The 23,749-nt window shown below is 36.9% G+C and overlaps 1 protein-coding gene across 3 annotated transcripts in view; it reads right to left on the bottom strand.

Moving 5' to 3' along the window:
- zgc:173742 (DNA topoisomerase I, mitochondrial) overlaps positions 1-23,749 on the bottom strand; it is a 187,394-nt gene that overhangs the window by 79,136 nt on the left and 84,509 nt on the right. For 2 of the 3 annotated variants that reach the window (XM_039763499.1, XM_039763501.1), the window contains exons 10-11: positions 17,988-18,109; positions 8,696-8,854 (exon numbers count right to left, since the gene is read on the bottom strand). In XM_039763499.1, coding sequence (XP_039619433.1) covers positions 8,696-8,854; positions 17,988-18,109 — 281 coding nt within the window. The remainder of the gene's footprint in view (positions 1-8,695; positions 8,855-17,987; positions 18,110-23,749) is intronic. The other variant, XM_039763502.1, reaches the window with a different exon arrangement.

Genomic DNA, 23,749 nt, shown 5'->3' with positions numbered 1-23,749 from the left:
AAATATCATTGGTCCTTTGGCAAAAACTAACCTAGGCTGCCATTCCATGATGGGGCACATTAAACACATACCAAATAAATTTACAGCTCCTAATCAAACTAACCAGAATTTCTTTTTCAGATCTGGGAGGAAAAAACGCAGAAAGAACATGCAAACCATACATTGATAGCGAATAAAGGATAAAGATCTAGGATTACAGAACTTGAGGTAGAAGTGTTATCCTGTTACCCACAATTCTTGTCCTAATTCAGATTGTCTAAATTTGCTTGCACTTTTCAATGTTGATGGATGGATGGATGGATAGATAGATACTTTATTTACATAGCGGCAGGTGGTACTGGATAACTTTGTTCATTACATAAATTTAAAAAGTTAAAATAAAACATGTCATTTGTTCATCTAACATTACATTTTGAATGATGACTTTAAATTAAGGGGTGTCAAAAATGTACAATAAGACAGGAATTAGTACAAGGGATAATACTTAATCATGATATTGAAATGCTAATATTTAAAAACAAAAGTGCAAGTGCTGCAGTCCATAAGCTAGTTGCACACATTTTCAAAAGTCTCATGAAGACTAGCACTTCTGCCAATACTACAGTGCTCCACTAATGACCTTGTGCCAGAGCTCAGCAACCTTGCTCTCTCAGTTGAGTGTATGCATATCACTTATGGGGCATCCACTACACCCATTGAGCTTACTGCCTCCTGATACACACTTTCTTCCCATAATAGCATGCAGATTTACATTCCCATTGCCAATGATGGGTTTTCAATTTACACTCTCTGGGCCACATCAAGATTCACCCCATCTCAGGACACCCTGTGGGTGCTTTCTCCATAGTAACCCTTGTGAAACGGGTTAAGTGTTCATCCCCACTACAGATCTTATTTTTTTTCTAAATTACATGGAAAAATGAACTTGGGGTTTAAACAGGAAACAAGTTGTGAAATTTCCAAGTGGCAATGTAAAGATGGAAGTCTGAAGATAAAGAATGTCATACACTAAATGGGGCAAACATTTTTATCATCTTTCATAGTGCTTTAGATATAATGGTTTAATTGTGTATGAAAACATTCATTCCAAGCTTTCTGAAGATACAGAGTATGACCTTTATTTGTGATAGCAAAAGTAATATGTATTTTAACAGTCTATCAATTAAAAAGTACAGATTATTATCTACTTTTATGTAACAGGAAAAAAGGTAATAGTGGTATTTTTTCAGCATGGAAATGAACAGTAAGAAACAGTATTTCTGCTGTTAAGCTAAGATACAGGTTCAACAACAAATTGGTTGGTTGTGATCATTTTCACTTTGGGAAAATAACCTTTACTTTTATTTGATCACAGAGACACACTGAGTTTAGTTCTTGTTTAAATTCCCCCAATGTGATCTATGAGAAGCAGATATGCAATCAAGTGTCACCATCTACATTTTATCACAGCAAGATATTACTTGCAGTATACTGTATACAGTATGTATAACAAGTTTTCATCACAACTGTATATTTTCTCATAATAAGCTTATACATACACTGCTGCATACACACACACTTTTCTGATCTGATCAGCAGACAACAATTGTGCCCTCTTATGTTACATAATATGTTCTTTGTATAGCCCTTATACTGAGAAGTGAAATCATTTATGCAGCAACATCTACTGATTTCCTATGGTCACTTAGCATGGGTTTGCATACAAGGAGCAAAATGCAAATGGTTTAAGAATTAGGGAGGTTGAGACGGGGCCATAAACTATATATATATATGCAACCTTGACTTGCACTATTTTCCAATGACAATACACAGCTACAAGACAAGAGTATATAAGTGATAAGAAAGTAAAACTACTAAATCATGATTAGAGTTTTCAAATATAGTAAAAATAAATTGCATTAATTCATAAAATTATAGCTATGGATGTACCAATACCATTTTTTGACAGCTTACACCAAGTACTTAATGAACACTGTAGACGGAGTACTAAAGGAGTACTTTTATTAGAAAGAAAAGAATGATGCTGTATTTTCAACAATATATGAGGAAAATACATTATGATTTTGAAAAACATTTATTAAAATAGCTACTCATAAATATTTTTAATATTTAGCTCAAAAGGTACAAATTCTATTTATCAAATAGTAATTTCAATAAAGACTATTTGTAATTCTTCACATCTGAAATAAATACATAGTTCAAATAATATTTTACGTTGGACATATATTCTTTAAAAACAAAATCTGCTCCATCACAGATGAGTCTGTTTCTTTCCTTATCTACAACTCTTCAAGCTGCACTAAAAGTCCCTTCATTGATCACACTGGTACATAGTGCTGACAGAAGGTTTTGTGCTAAAGCAGCTAAGAAAGGAAATTGAACTATATTGCTTTTCCAATAGTGGAGAACACTGTCTGATCCCTAGATATTAGGTTTAAATAGGCATATCTGCACTTCAGCTTCAAGTCTGTCATGTGCATATTAGAATGAAATTCTTATTTATATGTCTATTCAGAATAGTGTCAGCAATGCAATACTAACAAAAACAGACACAAATATCAGTTGTGTATTTGGCTTTTTTGTGTGCTTCCTTAACAAAGGGCACATTTGAAAACACAGCCATTGAAAAAAAATGGAATCTCTGTGTTCACAAAGTGACTTAATCAAAGACAACATTCCAACATTTTCTCCCTTCATTATTGGCGTATCCCATTTTAAGAAATTTGATTTACCCTGACAACGTGAAGTAGCTCTGATTTTGCAAGCACTGGTAGGTGATAGACATGTGCAGACACAGAAAGCAGCTCATGTCACGAAACTTTGAGTTACAAATTATATATGTGAATATAAAAATATGCTTATAACAAAATATTACATAGAAGCCAAATAAAGATTCAGAAACCAACATTTATGAAAGCTAAATAAATCTATCCATCCATTTTATGATTCACCTATAAGCCACAGCACTTATGTCATCATTTACTATTAAATACTGTTCTATTCACCCTACTGTAAAAGTTATTTACTCTGTTTTTGGGACGGATGTGCCTTAGTATCAATGGAACAGTAATCATGTTATTCTCATCTTATTATAATTAAGACATTTCTTATCAACCCTCAATTTCAGAGGTTTACACTGGAGGAGGAAAAATATAAAAAAAAAACAAAACAAAAACAACGAAAGAAAAAAGAAAATAAGATGACTTCTGAAAACAAACTAAACACACATCATGAACATCTACAATACATAATACTATAAACAAACATACTGAAATACTTAAAATTCAAATACTTTTAATACACCTTAAAAATGCTTAACTTTAAAAGAAAGAAGTAAGGCCTATAAATGTGGAAAAATTAAATTCAGATTACCCTTTTTAGTGTTATATTTTCTAGAACTGTCACGTATTAAATTTTAAATATATGGTGAAATGTTTAATTTAGATAAGACATTTTTACTTGCAAATATAAAAATTTCTTTCCCTGTCAGTTTAATGGCTTACAACCCTTGCTGTTGGCTTCACAATATTACTGCAGTTACACATGAACACAGCATGCACCTTATGTATAATAAAATGCTATTAATAAAAAAGTTGATATAGAAAAGAAGAGTCTAATTAGGGAAAAAAAAAAATCGGACACAGAAAATGATTTAGTTTATCCTAGTGCAATGCCATTATCAGTCTCCCACATTAATATCCCGATAATTAACCACATATTGATTTATAGGTAAAGGGCAGCTCATACAATTCTCTTTTGTCATTAATTAGGCAGTAGAAGTGCCTGCCTAAAACAGCAGTGATGTGTGCAGAAGTCGCATTAGACCATTAATCTTTTTGCTACTGCTGACTTTTCTTTATGACTCAAGTCAGGATATTCAAGATTCTAATACAGCTGTTTGTAATATTTGTAATAAAGTCAATCTCTCAGTTCACAACATATTTGATGAAGTGGAATGTTTATCGCAGTATGTTAAAATTTCCCAAATTATTCAAATACATTGGCAGTAAAAATAAATACATTTTGTAAATAACATGCTGTATACTTATGTTTATGGTATTTTCAAAATATCTTTGAAAAGGCAGAAATTAATCACTTTGAGGAAAATGATTTGGAAATTGATTTAGTTGGAGCTCTTTAAATTAAGGCTGAATTCTTTTGTCGCTAAGGATCCACCATTTATGCTGTGCTTGGCTGAAAACCTGATGGAAAAAACAAATGACTGGAAAAAAAATAGATACTGTGGGATAAATACAGAAATAATGTTATAACATCCAGCACTTTGAGACTGTTTAATTTTATACTCTTGAACACCACAGCATCTTTCTTTACAGGAAACACTGTGCTATTATCATTAAGCAAGAATATTCTCTAGCTACAAATTATCTTGGAATGATGTTAAAAAGTCTTTCTAATCCTAAAGGGAGCTGAAGACTCTTCTCGCTTTTATTCTCTTCTCTGAATTGCAGAAATGTTAATAAGTTTCCCCAAGTCTAATGCAAATGTCACCACAACAGAGGGTAAATAAACTTCCAGTGACATACTTAAAGCACATTTCTAAATATTAGTATACTGTATATGGCCTGGCCTAAAAACCCTTTAAAAAAAAAAAAAAAAAACAACAAAAAAAAAAAAAAGTCAGTGTGTTACCTTGAGACATCCAGAAAGAATTCTTTCCTGATAATACAAAAGCATCACATAATGATAATTTAAAGACGACTGATTGAAATGTAGCTATGTATGGCTGGCCTCCGTAAGAAGCACAAGATGTTCACCTAAACACCAATATGAGTTACGCCTCAGGCAATTAAGTGGATGTTAAAAATGGCTGAATTCCTCATATGGGTGCGACAACGTCAGACAAAAAATAAAGTTTTCTGCGGTGTTGCATATTTAAAGTTCTCTTGATCAGAGAAAACAAACTTAATTTTGTTGTATGTCATTTTATTAAAAATTTTCATTAATACATTTATAAAGGCTAAAATAAAAAATACTGCACAATTTCATAGGGTCTATTTCTGTTTACAAAGCTGAAAGAATTACACCTTTCATTGTAAAATTTACTGACTTCATTAATTCCAAAATTCAATGTTCAATGAAGTGTGTCATCTATTCAGGACTGCCCAATTCAAGCACAATTCCAAAGTAAGGCTGCAAATCTCAGTAAAATTACTACATACACAACACTGCATAATATCCAACAGTTCAGGACTAATGTTTAACGTTACACTGTTTAACACTGCAGGATCTTTCTTTACAGGAAAACACTATACTAACATTGTTAAGCAGGAATAATCTATAGTTGCAATTTGTCTTGGAACGATAATGAATTAAAAAATCTTTCTAATGCAGAATGTAGCTAAAGACCCTTCTCTTGTTTTGCTTCACTAACATAAAATGGACAACTGACAAACACTAGTACTACACTGGAGTACACCCAAAACATTGTATGCCAGCAGTTCTCAACTTTCGTATTTCGCACCCCCCTTTTCTACCTGGAATAATTCTGCGCCCCCTGCATAATATAAAATAGATGAGAATAATTCATGGTACAACTAACAAAGGTATGATACTCCTGCGGTGTTGCAGTATACTACCATTTTTATTTCCATAAGATTTGCATGTGTTCGGCTAACTTCGATGAAATATTTGCAATTTATTTTTTTAAAGTGCTTTAATAACTGTTAAAAATGCCTTGTGTGTTTTTGTAGTAATTCTATTCCCAAAAACAAAGAATAAATTATTTATTCTTATTTAATTTTTTTTATGTAAAGAAACAATTAAATACAGTAATCCCTCGCTATATTGCGCTTCGACTTTCGCGGCTTCACTCTATCGCGGATTTTAAATGTAAGCATATCTAAATATATATCATGGATTTTTCGCTGGTTCGCGGATTTCTGCGGACAATGGGTCTTTTAATTTATGGTACATGCTTCCTCAGTTTGTTTGCCCAGTTGATTTTTATACAAGGGACGCTATTGGCGGACGGCTTAGAAGCTACCCAATCAGAACATGTATTACATATTAACTAAAACTCCTCAATGCTATAAGATATATTTGCCGTGCGGTGCTTGATTGTTTGCTTGTCTCTGCCTCTATCTCACCCTCTCTGACATTCTCTGCACCTGACGGAGGAGGTGTGAGCAGAGGGGCTATTTGCCTAGAGGATACGGATGCTACTCTACAAATTTCGGCTTTATCGCGGTGCTTCAGCATACTTAAAAGCACGTATTGATTTTTTGATTGTTTGCTTTTATCTTGCTCTCTCTCTCTGACATTCTCTGCTCCTGACAGCGCTTCTTTGAAGAGATGTTTGCATTCTTTTAATTGTGAGAAAGAACTGTCATCTCTGTCTTGTCATGGAGCACAGTTTAAACTTTTGACTAAAGGGTGTTATTTCATGTCTAGAGGGCTCTAATGTTAACAGTTTGGGAGAGTTTATAAGGGCTTAAAATATATAAAAATAACCATACAAACATATGGTTTCTACTTCGCGGATTTTCATCTATCGTGGCGGGTTCTGGAATGCAACCCCCGCGATCGAGGAGGGATTAATGTATGTTTTAATTATTAAAAATCTCGTAAACGAGGACACCGATGAAGTCAATCTGTGCGAGGTGAACGTATTTTCATCCGACAATTATTATACCGCTGTTAGTTGTATCATGAAAATAACCCAATACGCAGTAAACTGTTTAACTCTATTTGACAATATTGGCTACGCTGCCAATGTGGTGGAGTCGCGTCGCATTATCACCTGATCTACTGTTACCCGAATGTTCACGACAGATACCGATACGTCTTGAACTTTCTGGATTGAAAGTGTGGCGCTGCTAGTCAGTTAGTCATTAGATCTATGCCTTCAAAATGTTTTTTTTTTAATTTTAGTTATAATGCATTCGTTGTGATTATATGCCTGCAAATTTAAATTTGAAATAAAAATGTAAAAAATAAATTTTGATGTCTTGTTTATTTATTTGACGCCCCCCTTGTACAGCTTCAGTGCCCCCCACAGTTTGAGAATCGCTGTTGTATCCAATAAATATGCCATGGAAAAACCAATTACCTGTCTCGGCAACTTCAGCACCTGGATATCTGTAAACATCTTGAAGCTCATCACATAAAGTAATTCTAATCATATGACCCCTGTGACCCTATGTTAGGATATAGCAGATTGGATAATGGATGGATGATCACTTGGATAACTCTGACTGCCCTTCTCATTAAATTGAGTCTCTTAAATAGTAAAACTATCATGCCTTCCTTTGTAACCAACCAAGGATTTATATTTGACAGCCACAGTATGCAACTTGTGCTGCAGTTAAAAATTAAAAATCATATGTGAAGTATCAACAAGATCATGTTACTCATCACTTAGCTCTTCTATACTGGCTTTCTTACAAATATCAAACTGTCTTAAAACCATTGCTAATGACTTAAATATTTGTTTCAACACTCGCCCATATATAGACATACCATTTATGTCTACCAGAAAGGAGATATCAAACGAAGGCCTTTTAGTCCTTCTATAATGTAATTTTTGTGACTTCTGCTCTCCGTTTCTGTTGAGGTATGGTACCAATTTCTTAGGCTCATTGAATATACTTTTTTCCCCCCTCCAAAAAGAAATTTAGTAAGTTTAAATACTGATAAAACTCAGTGTCGGCTGGTGAAAAAAACTTCACACAGTCTAACATTGTTCCACTCCATCTGAACTGGTGTGGTGCGGAGGTGTCACCCATTGCATGGCTGCACTCGGGTCCTAATCTGGATCCTGAGTTGGTTTGTTGTGTGGTGGGTGCGGCAATGTATTGTATCAGGACGTGCTTCTAACCCACTATTCTTCTGGACAGGATATGTCGATTTTTTTTTCAACTCTTCAATGTGCCTTCTAATGCCAATACTGCAGCCTTCATGCAGATGTACGGGAATATTAAACCTGCCAAAAAATTTGCCTTATGGTATTGTCTAGATGACTTCCATTCTGCTTGTATTTTTCAGAAAGATGTTTTAGATCTGGTACCCACGTTATTGTCCACATCGCTTTCGTACCAACACCTTGGAAACAGCAAATAGGTAAAGCAAAAAAAAAACAAAAAACAAAAAAGGCATTACTTACACCACATCCAGTTAGCAAACTCTGTCATAACAAGAACTGGAAAAAAAGTTCTTGTGTATGCTCGTCCTCAATCACTTGCCTGCTGTTGAATTCTTAAGTCAGGTCGGTCCAGTGTCATCTTGAAGTGAACAATTTATTTAATTTCATTTCATTAAAGAAATAACTAAATTTTCTTTTATTTCTGAAGTTACTCTTTAAGTTGCCATCTCTAAAGCCGCACTTGCTCATCTGTAGTTACGCAACGTTAAAGGCAGGAGTGAACTGTGAACCATTGATATCAACATGACAGAGCGTCAATAACTGTCCTAGGCATGTTGAGCAAATAAATTTCATGATTATTTCACATTACCTAAAAATAAAGTATATCTTTTAAAATATGGGGTCTCTGCCCCCCAGCACTAATTTAGGACTATTAATAATAAACAATATGGTTTACTAAACTCCTCCCTGGACCATTAAATAATTTCTAAAAATCAATTATATGGATGGTGGATGTCCCCGTTGACTTAATGGCATTTGTGTAATGAAGTTAGTACCTTTCCTTTCGTAGTCTTTCCAAGTGAAAATACTTACATTTGTTACTGTAGGATGACAAGACTCTGATAATACCTGTTTTTCTTCTTTGCTACAGTTCTTTCTGGCTTCGGTTTTAGCTGTAAAGTAGTTTGCCATTTCTGTAAAATCACATTTGTTTAGATCAACTATTTTCATCTTTTCATCTTCTGTCATCACCTACAAAATGAAACAGAAGTACTTTAAAAGCACATAGACTCCTCCAACAGAACTATAAATTCTACTGCATAAAAAGCATCATGCAAAATGCCTCTGATTGCTTAAATCTTCACTTTGCTGTTGATCGACTATCTTTCATGCTGTTGACCACAACTGTCCTCAATATGCTTAGCAGAGTTTGGTAAGATGATGTGTTCTGCCATCAAGTTCCTTACAGGTCATGCAATAGCTTAAAGTGGGACACATGGCTGCCCTTGCTCAAGTTCCATTCTACAGTAGACAAACAAGTAGTTTGCCTATATTTACAGACTGGCCCTTATGGAATTACTTTTTATGTTAATAGTTAATAAATACTTATTGAACACATTGCTCTACTGAATAATTACTTTTGATACCCATGGAAAAATTAAAAAAAATGTACTGAATCAGACAACCTGTAGATATACAGTACTAAATAAAACATCACAGTTTCTCTAGAATATATGTTTGGATGGTCTCTCTCTCACACACACACAGTGCTGTACTTTATTATTTCCATGAAAGAACCAGGAACTTTCTCTTTACCCCCAAGTAATAAAAGTCAACAAATGAACACAACTAATGTGCAATGGGTACCAGAAAATGCTAGAACTAGCAATACATTAAACTTATGGATCGATAACCAATTTTGTCAGAGAATGCCATCTGAGCCTGAAGCCCAAATAAAGGTCAATTCAAGTATTATTTGTTTAAAATAATTTAAAGCACATATACCTAATGCACAATATCTAAAAACAATGTATTTTCCTACCTCTGTTTAGAAATCCACAGTGGGAAAAAAAATGATTTCAATTAGGTATTTCTGACAATGCCATTTTTAAGCTAAACACCTTACTTCTCCTATTCTGCTTTCCCAATAATTCTAAATCTTGTTAAAATATCTAAATCATAAACATAGATTTTAAATCAATAGAAGGTTGATATTTCTTTGAGTAGGAGAAACTTAAAAGGAAAATACTACAGATGAAAACAAAATATGTCCTGGGTATGATGTTAAACTGCATCCGGCCCTGGAAGCAGTCCTCCAACTTCCTGGGAAATCATGGGGGTTGGGGGCAGGATTGGCACTCCAGCCACAATTTAAAAAAAAAAAACAAACAAAAAACACAACACTTCACACTGCTCTGAGATGACAGACAGGACTCCTTTCTGCTCTCCATGGGAGTATGTCTGCTGCAGCCACCCATCGGAAGGCTGCTTGCATTATGAAGGGAATGGGAGAAAGCCCTCAGGAGCCCCAAACCCAGAAGAGTCAAAACTGTCAGAAAGCCAATTGGGTGAGGCCTGTCAAGAATCAAGGTAGGCTCGTGGAACATCTCTCTCCAGCATGATTATCATCTTCATCTGCTGTCGGAGGAGCTGTATAAACTCTGCATTTCAGTGGCGGCACTCTCTGAGGTGTGCAGACCTGGGATTGGCTAGATCTCTGTAGGTCGGTACACCTTTTATTGGTCTGGTCACTCTGATGGCTGTCATACTTGGGGAGTAGCTGTTGCGGATCGGCTTCTTCCAATGTCACTCCTTTCAACAAGCATATTATGAAACTCAGATTACAGCACTCTCGGGGTGCCTTGTCTATTGTCTCAGTGTATGCTCCGACCATGGTGAGTGATGTCTCAGTGAGGGAGACATTTTATTCGCAACTTTGCTTGGTGCTTGATGGGTGCATGCGGGGTGACACTCCTTTGGTCATGGGTGACTTCAATGCAGCCATTGACACTGACAGAGCTCGCTACGAGGATTGTCTCGGTCCCTATGGGTCTGGTGACCATGGTGAAAGTGGCTACATGTTCCTTGACTTTGTAAAAGGTCAGGGAATGTGAATCGCTAGATCCTGGTTCCAGCAACCTGAGCTGCATTGTTGGACTTAGTACTCCAGTACTAGTGCTGTGAAGGAGATCAATCACATCCTCGTGGGCAGATGCAGGAGGCTCTTACAAAACTGCAGGGATAACAGAAGGGCCCAGTTTGTGAATTCTGACCACAGACTTCTTGTTGCTGCTCTGAAGATCCAGCTTAGGTTCAGTAGGTTACCTCCTACTAGGAAAATGAACCTGGACCTGGTCAGACTCCAAGATCAGGCTGTTTCTGACGAGTTTGCGCAGAGTTTGTGTGAGAAACTTATGGATTTGGGTGTGACTGCCAATCCTAATAGGTTGTGGGAGACCTTCCGTGACAAGACCCTGAAGGATGCTGAGGGTTGTGTGTTGGTGTTACTGGTGTTCCCAGAAGAAGGTGTTTCATCTCGCAAGGCAGTCTGAATATAATTGAGAGGAGTTGCAGCGCATGGCTTAGTGGCAACTCCGGTCTGTACCGGGAACTGAGAAGGAAGGTTGTGAGGGCAAATGAGGTATTTGTTAAAGGAATCTGTGAGCAAGTGACACACAATCTAAGGTCTAGTAACCAAAGTCCTGTTTACACAGGAATCTAAGCATTGTGGCGGTGAACCAACTGAGGGTAGCGAAGGCTGCAGGAATCTGTGGCATCCGGGGTGAACTTCTCCAGGTTGGTGGTAAGACTGTCCTCCTGGCATTGCAAGCAATATTTGCTTCCATTTGGACTGGCATCATCCCAACTGAATGGAAAACGGGACTTGTCATCCCTATCTGGAAAGGGAAAGATGACCGCCTTGATTGTGGCAACTACAGGGGGGTAACACTGCTCTCATTGCTGGGTACGGTTTTTGCAAGGGTCATCCTCAGTAGGATTAGTGATCACTTGCTCACCTACCAGCGACTGGAGCAGTCTGGTTTTATGCCCAAGAAGTCTACCATCGACAGCATCCTGGCACTGACGGTTCTCATGAAGGACAAACGTGAATACCGTCAGAGTTTCTTTGCAGCTTTTGTTGATTTTCGTAAAGTACTCGACTCAGTTCATTGAGCTGCCCTGAGGGACATCCTGACACTTCGTGGGATCCCCTCAAGGTTGCTAGATATCATAGCCGGCCTTTACACTGGTACTGTGAGTGCTATGTAGAGCAGAGGCAGAGCCTTTGCATTTTTCCCAGTTGATTCTGGGGTCCATCAGGGGTGTGTTTTTGCTCCTACTTGGTTTAGTGCTTGCATGGACTGGGTGTTGGGCAAGGTCGTAAGGTCCAGCGGCTATGGTGCATCTGTTGGTGAAGAATGATTCACTGATTTTGACTTTGCAGACAACGTGCTTTGTTGAGTTAATGGAGGTTTGGATTGGAGCTCTTGACAGACTGTGCGAGGAGTCAGTAGTGTCTGGGCTTGTGAGTGTCCTGGATAAAAACCAAGATCCTTGCCTTTAATGACCTTTTAGACACAGCCATCAGTAGTGTGTCCGTCTGCGGAGAGAGTGTCAACCTTGTCATGAAATTTATTTTCTTCGGCAGTGACATTCATGTCTCGGGATTTTTCCTACGAATTCAGTAGATGGATTGTAAGAGCATGGGGGGTGGGGGAGTCATGAAGTCGCTGGAAAAGGGTGTGTGGCACAACCGTTATCTATGCAAAAGGATGAAGTTCCAAGTCTTTAGAGTCCTGGTGGTTCCTGTCTTGCTATATGGTTGTGAGACATGGATGATATCCAGCCACCCGAGATGAAGACTGGACTTCCTTTGGTACTGTGTCTCTTCGGAGAACCCTTGGACACCGCTGGCTTGACTTTGTGCTGAATGAGAGGTTGCTTATTGAGTCCTGAATGAGACACTTTACCTGCATTGTGAGGAAGTGTCAGTTATGGCACTACGGCCATGTGGCGCAATTCCGTGAAGGTGATCTGGCTCGCAGGATCCTCATTGTTGAAGACCCAAGAGGCAGGACCAGGGCAAGGGGAGGCCCACATAACACCTGGTTGTGGCAGATATACAGTCATTTTCAGAAGATGGGACTGGACCATCTGCCTGGAGGGATTGCCAACCAGGATCCCGAGCTGTTTCGTCATGTGGTGGGTATGGTAACATGCTATACCAGTGCATGCTTCCTAACCTGACCTGAGAGAAACTTAAAAGGAAAATACTACAGATGAAAACAAAATATTCTGATACATCAGGTGCACATCACATTTATACAACTGCAATAGTTTACTCATTCACACGCAAGTTTTCAGATTCAATTTGCACATGAGCAGGTAGGGAGCCAGCATTAATAAATATATACTAGCTGATTACCCAGTGGCTTCGCTTACTGAGTGCAAGGGAAAAAAATAAAATGTAGTATATAAATTATTAAACAGTAAAACATTAACATGTAAGAAGTAAAGATACATTGAGCAGTACTGGAGTGCGTTCGGGTCAAGTACATTTTAAAGGCGCTATAACACAACAGGTAAGTAGCACTAACAGCAGCTTAAATGTATTTGGATCATCTCTTGGTAGCATATCCCTTGTGAAAGGTGCTACACGTCCGCTGTGGTATAGAAATTACATTTTCTATACGACCCTGCAAATTTCTTCCTGACAACCTTGCACTACGTGGCTGTGATTTAAGAGAAAATTTATTCTGAGAAATGTGGATGCTGCCCTTCCGTACTTAACGGGCAGAAGGTCGAAACAATTCCCAAGTCCAAAATTTAACATGAAGAGGTCAGTACATCTTCTTAGATGTAAACCCTCCATCTTCTTAAAAGAATTCATCACAAAAGCAACCTTGAATGTGCGGGGTTTTTGTGAGGGACAGTAAGTAGTCGTGCAGCGCAATTTACAAAGAGACTTTTGCTTCGATGGCGCCAATCACACTCATTCGCAAAGATTTCCACTCTCCCAGGAGACGACGGGACACTCAAAGTGTCACAAACAGTGCGAGGAGAGAGGACACCGCCCAAAACTGCGAAGCTCTCGACGCAGCGGAGCAGCCCGACATTGTGCCTCCGAGCGTCCACTTTGTTCTCATGACTCCTGGCCGCTGAAGGCGGTGTAGTCTTCACATTGTTTACAGCTCAGCGCAGTTAAAAAGTAGAAAGATGCAAAGCTGTTTTCCCTTATCTCTTCCACTATCAAGTACTGCCAATTAAAGAAAATTATAATGTGTCAGATTCCGCGACAGTCACGAGGACGAATAAATAAAACCTCTCTGTCAGAATGTGCCTGGCGGCGGACAGCTGAGCGCTGGAGTCCAGAGAAGAGGGCTGGGAGAGGGTGACGCGGGGCATACTTCTATGGGATAGATCGCCGTATTTGTGTTAACTTCTTTTCAATATCAGTAAAATAACTCTCACAGAAATAATAACAATTCATAAAGACGACATAAAAATGGCATCCACAAATGAAGTGATTAGATCCTGTATTATAATATGTTCTGTGGTCATGTGTAATTTCCATTTTGCGTGGTCATATGTAGACACTGTTCTTTACGTAGGCACTGTTCTTTATCTTTCAGTGACAAATAAATAAAATCCATTGCATATAAAACAGTAAGTTGAATTTAGAGAAAAAAAAATTATACACCAGCAAAAGTGCTGCTAGGAAATGTAATCCTGACTATATCAAACATGATTGAATATGGCGATATATACTAAAGTTCTTAAACCTTTCCGGTTACTAAAGCACTTGAAGATAAAGTTGGGTGGAGAAACTAAAAGGACTATTTATGAAACCAACAGAATAAAGTTAAAGAACAAAATTTATTTCTAGAGGCACATTTATTTTTAGTTTCAGTTCACACTGCTTGGTGCAACAAAACATGGACATTATAAGGTTTGATTCTGCAGGGCACTACAAATGCATTTGGTGTTATTTGGTATAGCAATATCTAAATACCCTGTGCCATTAATCACAATTGTTATCTCTTATAATATCGGGTTCCAAATTTATTGCTTTAAGACCCTATTCCTTCATTAATCTGGGTGGTTCTACTGAGATTTCAATGGCAATTGACTGCTTGTATTGTACAGATACTCTATGGATGATTCTGTGGAAGAAAATCTATTTTTTGTGAGGACATCCCTTTAAAAATGACATCAGAGCTTAAACGGTTACTGTATATCAAAATTTGCAATAGGTATTGGAAAATATGCTGGTGTGCATGATGAAGGTACTTGCATAAAATTAAAGAGTAGCACTTTAGTCAAGTTCATCATTCAAATTGTGCAGCAATCAATTTCATCTGTAAGACAAATTAGGCGCATTCTTTTAAATTTTTTTCTTCCTAGTAATTCTGGTGTGTATTCAAACTATAGTGTGTGCATGAATATATAGTACAGACAAATGTACGCACGCATACACACACACACATCCACACAACATTTTTTAGCTGTCAATTTTTTTATTGTTGCTTTCACAGCACAGATATAATAGCAATATTTTTATTACTATTTTATATTTACCAGTATTAAAATCTATGTTTAAAGCAAAACAGTTATTTAATAAGGTCACAATACGGCTGGAACCGAACATGGTGCAGAGTCATTGTATTAGCATATGAATAAATGTCTAGACCAGTTCTTGCACAATGAAACAGTTCACTGGAGTGTTGCAAACATACCTCAGTGTATCTCATTCATTTGATCAGTGCATTTGTATATATTATATAAAAAAAAAAAAAAAAATCAGTGGAGCGGTTCTTTTTACTGTAATCTTACTTTATGATCTTAGAGGTTGCATAAACAGTCTTGATGTTTTTGCTATGTTTTTGGAAAGTTTGTAGCAAAAAAGACAACACAGGATATTTTGACAAAAAAAAAATCTTATTACACGTGTACAGCTTGGTACCAAAAACATCATCAGACATAGCGTGGTGGATCCAGATAAAGTGCTGCTGCCACTGCTGTTTTAAAATACATGTACACCACCATCAAATCTAAAAGGAACATTAGTGTCTAAATATTTTCACAATCCATGGTCTGCTTACACAGTATGCACCAACAGGCAATTATCTGTAACCTACGTAAGATATGGGAATATTGGCACAGCATGACTGCAATTGTATGCACACTGTTTACATTTAACATAAATACTATAGGATACTTACTAAATTAATTGTAGCCTATGACCAAAGTACTGTAGTCTGGTTCAGTTACAAATAGAAACAGCACCCTAACATTTGCCAAATTATCTGTAATCATAGAAACCTGCTGCTTCTCCTGCAAATGCCAGGCAGACAGTGAGACTCTCGGTCCTCACATAGATACTGCTGTTTGAAAGCATCTGCTTTTAGTGCAAACCCCTCATCATATCAATGAACCATTATGGTTATGAATAATTCCATAGTTCCAATAAGCTACACAAATCAGATGTGGTTGCATAAAGTGCCACTTATTTCAGATACACTTCGGTCTCTGTTTATTTGGCATAAAGTAAAGGCAACACAACTTTTGAAATATAATTACGAGAGGCATTCACATTTATCTTACCCTGGGTGTTAATTTGTTTCAGAGTTTTAACTGGAGCCTTGCCTTTGATAAATACAATATTTTTTAAAAGATTTAATTATTTCTGAAGCAATCTGGGCAATTACAGGCCACAAGTACTCTTGTCTTGGTCTTGTGACAAGTTATGATGACGCCACCAGCTAAGCCTGGGTTGAAGTTGAAGCTAACACATAAAATTCACTTAAGGGGAGAAATATTTTGTTTGCTAGTATTTCGAAAGCATGAATTGCATTGGATCAAGGACTGGAACAGAAAATACAAAATGCTGGACATGTTGATGTAAGCACTGATCATTAAAATGACATAAGAAAAGTGTAAAAAGTAGCCTTGTTAAAACCTGGCAAAATATGAATGATTATTATGATTAATACAAACAACATGCATTGTGTCATATTATACAGTATCTCCTTACTGTATTTTACTTTAAATTATGCACCTCTGTCTTATTTTTTATTATTCGACGGCCTACGTTTCCTAGGGCTGCTTTTGGTTATTATAATCCACTCTCTTCTGTTTTTCATTAAACTGCTTGATCAAAAGAATTATTGTCACATTTTTACTTTGTTGTTCATTTAGTTTAACCATCTCTTTCTGCACATTGTACTTCACAATCACTCACCTGTTTGCCATCATTATATTTAACAATAAATTGTGTTTTAATTCTCCACTTTTAATTATATAGGAAGACTGAATATGAATGTTTTTTATCATAGGGTGTTTTAGGTTGATTCCAAAGAATAAACCATTATTTAAGTTTGTTGTATTTTTTATTTTTATCATTTGACTTCCTTACTAGTAGTACCTTTATTAATATTTACTGATATTTCAGTAGCTTACAGTGTAAGTAACCGTTGTCCGGAAGGAATCCAAGTCTCAGGAGTGCTGTACCTGGTTGCATATCAGGGAACAAAGCTAAGAAGGTGTTTGACTTTATCCTCTTTGAGAGAGGCAAGATTAAGGACAGAGAACAAATGAGGAGAAAGACAGATGCATTAATTTGATTTACCAATAGTGTTATTATGAGATTATACTATTTGCAATACTGGTGATAAGACTCAGGAGAAAAAAATGTACAATTTCTGTTGAAAGTAAAAAAGCTTTAAATGTTTTTTTTTCCTTGGCATGCATTGGAGTGTAACAAAAGGTAAGTCACAATGATACCCTTGATAAAACAAACATGACACTGTAGCTTTACACAGAATAGAGGCTCTTTGAATTATAAAACTATAAAATCTCCATAGTTCTAGACAGCTATCCAGTAGAATTTTGTGAAATGCTATCTATTAAATTACCTTCTTTAATTCTGGCTATGTTAACTGCATAGGAGATGAATTCTGAATGTCACATATTATTAAGTATGATTTAAAGTTTAAACAATATATGGAATATAATTTTGGCTGAACTGTATTTTGCTTTTTTAAATGTGATCAATAACCTCAATAAAAGCAAAAAATGTATTACTCAGATTTGAAGTATGCACTGGAACAACAAAAAATTGATTTGTAGAACATTAAATGAAAGGTACTACTCTAAATTGGGATACTAGAGATTACAAACGATTTCAGTGTTAGACAGCATTATGAAACCCCTTCTACCCTTCCACAACAATGTAACCTTCTAAATGGATATGCTCACATACTATACATTCAAACTTGCTCTAGAGCCACACAATTTTCAAAACAAGTCTTTTTTTATAATCTAATAACTAGTGCAATTATGTGCTCTGTTTACACTGCAACCATCATGACAAACATGCACTTGCCTTCCTCCAGTCGTTGAAAAAATTACACCTGAAGATCTCTTTTGTTGTATATTCATGATTTAGCATATGGGCAAAGAAACCAGCGACTTCTTCTGCTTCTAGACTTAATGACACTAGTTCGCCTGGTAAAGAAACAGGATAAGTATTACTTAGACATTCTTGATAGTAATAAGAAACTTTAACATTTGACTTCAGCAAGATTCATATTACCAACTCTCAGACACTGCCTCCAGAAATTCAATCAGTAAAGTCTCAAAGTGACATTGTGAACACAGAATAAACTGTATATGAGTTGGTCTCTTTGCCCTTCCTTTATAAAGAGATGGTATTTTTCTGCTTTGATCATGAAAGACAAACTCTAAAATACAAAAATATTCTTTATAATGGAGGCAAAAGTTTTAAGTAAATAGAATAGAGAATGTGCTCAACATTAAAATATGACATAACCAAACCTTCAACAGCTGTTTGACATAGCATATACCTTTTCAGCAGCTGACCATTCAGAGGTTTTGCTATCACTGAATGGGATCTCTCTTTGTTATACTAGTCTCTGCTTGTAAAAGCAATACAAACTCTGACCATTTCATATTACAGCTCAGGACCAAACAGAACAGTCAATTATTGACAGTGCTGTTTGCAATCCCTACTGAAGCCCATCTGTCTTCAAAAACAGTCAAAGTTAAATCGATTTTATTCATTTCACAGGATCTCTGATTCACTTTTTCCAGCAAACTGTCTTGTATGTCATGCTAGTCTACATTGCCTTTCATTGTCTCAGAAAACTCATAAACCTTGGAGTTTAAGTCAAAATAAAATTTAAGGAAATTCAAATTCCATTTCTATAACAAAAAATATATTTTTCTCTTTTGGAGTATCCCTATATTTACAGTATTAGGAACTCCTTTTTAGAAAGTTAGATTCAGTTGTAGTTTTGGTAATCTGAAACACAAAGACAAACTATTAAGCATGCATTTCTGCAAAGATACAGAGCAGAGGGTGGTATGCCAAATACAAACTTTCAGGTTTATTGCTGGGTCCAAATTCTGTTACTTTGAGGCTATGGAAGGAATCAGACAGTTAACAGAACAGTATGTACTTTGATAATTTTAACTTATGTTAATTTTTCTAATTCCTCTCTGTGCACTTTGCTCAGTGGTCTAGTAATTAACTGGCAATTAACTGGAAATCTAGTGATGTATAACTCACCTAAAATATGGAACCAATGTAGAAAACACTTTAAAGCAGAGACACAGATAATCGTATATTTCAGCCTTTAGCAGGATTAAGTTCTTGGATGTCACTTGGTATCCAGAACTTTAGAGACTTCTGTTTTGGCAAAGTGTTTATGTTATTTGAACAAATTACTATTGAAAAGTAAACTTCTAGTTGTGCAACTTCTTTTTCTATGCACAACTTGCCAAAATGAACCTTCCCAATTTCTCTAATTTTTCATCAGTAGCTATGCCTAAATATATTCTAGTTAGTAATTATTAAAATGTTGGTAGTATTTCTAGATTCAATCAACTAATTTCAAAGTGCACACAATTTTAGGCAAGGTTGAGAACGGGACCTTTCAATTAATGGAATTCAACCAATCACAACATACAGTCTTTTCAGGCTATGCAAAGCATAGCACAATTCTTCTTCTTCTTAGAGGCCAAGGAGTAGAATAATATGTGGCAAGAGGAATAGGAACCAACACCTTTGAAGAGAGGAAGTAAATGATTACATACTAGAAAGCCAAATAGGAGGACAAAACCAATTCATATGAAAAATGTCACAGGGGCATAAGTGACAGCCCAGATCCCTCCTAAGTCCAATTAAGGGTAGATTACAAGGATTAAAATATTACTTGTGGACAAACTTATATTTAATAAACTGATTCGTATTTTTTGACAAATATGTGATATTTAAAAACAAATTCATATAGGAGAGAATAATGCAAGGTCCTGGCACCACTGACAGATGAAAGGTAGGTGCTAATGGGAGTCCAGCCTCTGTGTCCAGCCACTATTCAAGTAGTGGATGTGGGAGTAATGGAGCTTAAAGATCCACATCAAATAAAGGCCAAAATGGTCTTGTAACACAGAGGAGGTATAAAAGAATGTGTAGAGCATACTCTCTTTTCTTAGGAGAATGTGTTCCTTTAATGCAGTTAGTGACATCCTTTACATGTTCTACTTTGGGAAAATCAGTGCAATTTTCTATGTTGTGATGCGCTGGGCCTATTAGTCCCTAGATTTAGGAGGGTATCATAGGCATACAGTTAAGCTTTTTGATAAATATCATGTAATGTAATAGGAGTAAGTAATTTAGTTATATTAATGGCCTCAGCCAATGGCTCTAATGATGCATTAAATAGGGAAGAAAAAGGACAGCCCTGTCTGGAACCCTTCTTAAAAAGTGAAAACACCACCCACACTTTTGTCTCAAGCCAATTTAATGGCAGGTGTTTTGTGTTTCTTCTTCAAAGCACTTTTAGTGGAAGCATTGCACTAATAAAATTCTCACCAAAGTGCATTTGTGGAGACCTATATATATATATATATATATATATATATACACACACACACACACATATACACACTCACCTAAAGGATTATTAGGAACACCATACTAATACGGTGTTTGACCCCCTTTCGCCTTCAGAACTGCCTTAATTCTGCGTGGCATTGATTCAACAAGGTGCTGAAAACATTCTTTAGAAATGTTGGCCCATATTGATAGGATAGCATCTTGCAGTTGATGGAGATTTGTGGGATGCACATCCAGGGCACGAAGCTCCGTTCCACCACATCCCAAAGATGCTCTATTGGGTTGAGATCTGGTGACTGTGGGGGCCATTTTAGTACAGTGAACTCATTGTCATGTTCAAGAAACCAATTTGAAATGATTCGAGCTTTGTGACATGGTGCATTATCCTGCTGGAAGTAGCCATCAGAGGATGGGTACATGGTGGTCATGAAGGGATGGACATGGTCAGAAACAATGCTCAGGTAGCCTGTGGCATTTAAACGATGCCCAAGAAAACATCCCCCACACCATTACACCACCACCAACACCAGCCTGCACAGTGGTAACAAGGCTTGATGGATCCATGTTCTCATTCTGTTTACGCCAAATTCTGACTCTACTATTTGAATGTCTCAACAGAAATCGAGACTCATCAGACCAGGCAACTTTTTTCCAGTCTTCAACTGTCCAATTTTGGTGAGCTTGTGCAAATTGTAGCCTCTTTTTCCTATTTGTAATGGAGATGAGTGGTACCCAGTGGGGTCTTCTGCTGTTGTAGCCCATCCGCCTCAAGGTTGTGTGTGTTGTGGCTTCACAAATGCTTTGCTGCATACCTCGGTTGTAACGAGTGGTTATTTCAGTCAAAGTTGCTCTTCTATCAGCTTGAATCAGTCGCCTATTCTCCTCTGACCTCTAGCATCAACAAGGCATTTTCGCCCACAGGACTGCCACATACTGGATGTTTTTCCCTTTTCACACCATTCTTTGTAAACCCTAGAAATGGTTGTGCATGAAAATCCCAGTAACTGAGCAGATTGTGAAATACTCAGATCGGCCCGTCTGGCACCAACAACCTTGCCACGCTCAAAATTGCTTAAATCACCTTTCTTTTCCATTCTGACATTAAGTTTGGAGTTCGGGAGATTGTCTTGACCAGGACCACACCCCTAAATGCATTGAAGCAACTGCCATGTGATTGGTTAATTAGATAATTGCATTAATGAGAAATTGAACAGGTGTTCCTAATAATCCTTTAGGTGAGTGTATATATAAAATATACATATATACACACACATACATACATACATACATGTGTACATATATACACACACACATATACTATGGGGTGCCAAACAGGCAAATACATTGATTTTCTGAATATATAAAGTCGGTGTCAGAATATATAAAGTCAAAACTTGAATATATAAAGTCAGCGTCGGTATATATAAAGTCAAACTTGTTTCTGAATATATAAAGTCAAAACTTGAATATATAAAGTCATCGCTGGAATATATAAACTCAAAACCTGAATATATAAAGTCAGCGTCAGAATTTATAAAGTCATTCCTTATTATATAAAGTCAACATCAGACTATATAAACTCATTCCTGAATATATAAAGTCAAAGTCAAAATATATTGATTGAAACGACTCTGAACTGAACTAAGTTAACAAAAACGTATTCAGAAATGTAAATTAAAAAAACACTGTTCGGTTAATGTTTTGAAAATGATGCATGTGCCCTGCCCAGGATTGGTTCCTGCCTTGCACCCAGTGTTAGCTGGGATTGGCTCCAGCAGACCCCCGTGACCCTGTGGTCGGATTCAACGGGTTGGGAAATGGATGGATATTCTAGCGATGACTTTGTATATTCCGAAGCTGACTTTATATATTCAAGTTTTGACTTTATATATTCCGGCGCTGACTTTATATATTCCGGCGCAGACTTTATATATTCCGGCGCAGACTTTATATATACAAGTTTTGACTTTATATAGTTAAATTTAGTCCTCATTGCATAAATTTTTCTTCACCATAGAAATTTAAAGACTAAATTCAACTTCCATTCCTAACAAAAATATTTCTGGCAACTAAATAGAACCTACTTATATCCAAATTCGAGCTATTGAGCTGTCGCCTGCCTGCCTGAATAAGTCACCCTCGCTTCGCTCTTACTTTTTTACCGTTCATTTAATCAAGGCTAGTGGCGGAAAAATTATAAGATGGAAGGATTATACTGAGTATGGCTTTACCAAAACAATTATTGATGGCGAATAAAGTATAGATTATTCATAAAGCTTCAATTGGTGATCTGTTTTTCTGTGTTAACCTCATATTTTTTCATACTTCTTCTCAAACCAAGGGGGTGCGAGGGTAGAATGAATCGGGAAGCGTTGATCAATGTAATCGGTGTACCAGGAAATCATGCATTGACAGAAGTTCCCCTTTGCTTGGAATGCAAAGTGTGATTAAATGCATTATTTTTTTAACGCGTTATGGAGCACATGCATTGAAGCTTCTCAGCTGTGCTTGTGCTAAGAAAAGGAAAGATTTTAAAAATAACGTTACACGATTGTCAATGTAACCTTTTGTAAGTAGTGCCTGGAGGATTCAGTGTGGAGAAACTCTAGAGACGTGTGTATTAACTTGTGGATTTTTCTGTGAGTATTTGGTGGCAGCGTCACAAACTCGCTTCCATAACACTGCGTTACCTGCGGAGCTCAGCTCAGAGCGAAATGAGGTGAATGGGATGGGAGATGATGACGTGACTCCCCCACCCGCCTTAACTGTCAATCCCCACAAACACAGTCTCTCGGAATTTGCATAAGCACAGCCCTTCACCTGCAATTTTAACTTAGTTACAAAGTGATCAAAACTCTCGTTTATATCCTGCGTCCTCTCATTAAACTTGTATCCCGCATTACCTGTGGGCATGACAAACGCCAGCGGCAGCCTGTCTATGAACTTAATTTAAAGTTTAGGTTTACATTGTGCTTCGTTTCCGAAGTAGCAGCACTCATGAATATGGTTGTATGTGTCACTCGCTCGCTTCTTATTGTTTCGCAGCCTTCTCAATTATATAATGCATGTTTTCTTCAGCGCTTTTTGGAGCTCATTCTTGTTTTCCAAGTACTGCGTTGACAGTCAGTTCACGTGATTACGTGGGAGGCGTGGGAGTCAGTGAGGGCTTTGCCTTAGATTAGATTAGATTGATTGATAGATTGATAGATAGAACTGAAATTAAATCT

This window comes from Polypterus senegalus, chromosome 9 (assembly GCF_016835505.1).
Source record: "Polypterus senegalus isolate Bchr_013 chromosome 9, ASM1683550v1, whole genome shotgun sequence".
Classification (NCBI taxonomy): Eukaryota; Metazoa; Chordata; class Cladistia; order Polypteriformes; family Polypteridae; genus Polypterus; species Polypterus senegalus.
The sequence above is the reverse complement of the archived record's forward strand: the minus strand, read 5'-3'. Positions and strand labels throughout refer to the sequence as shown.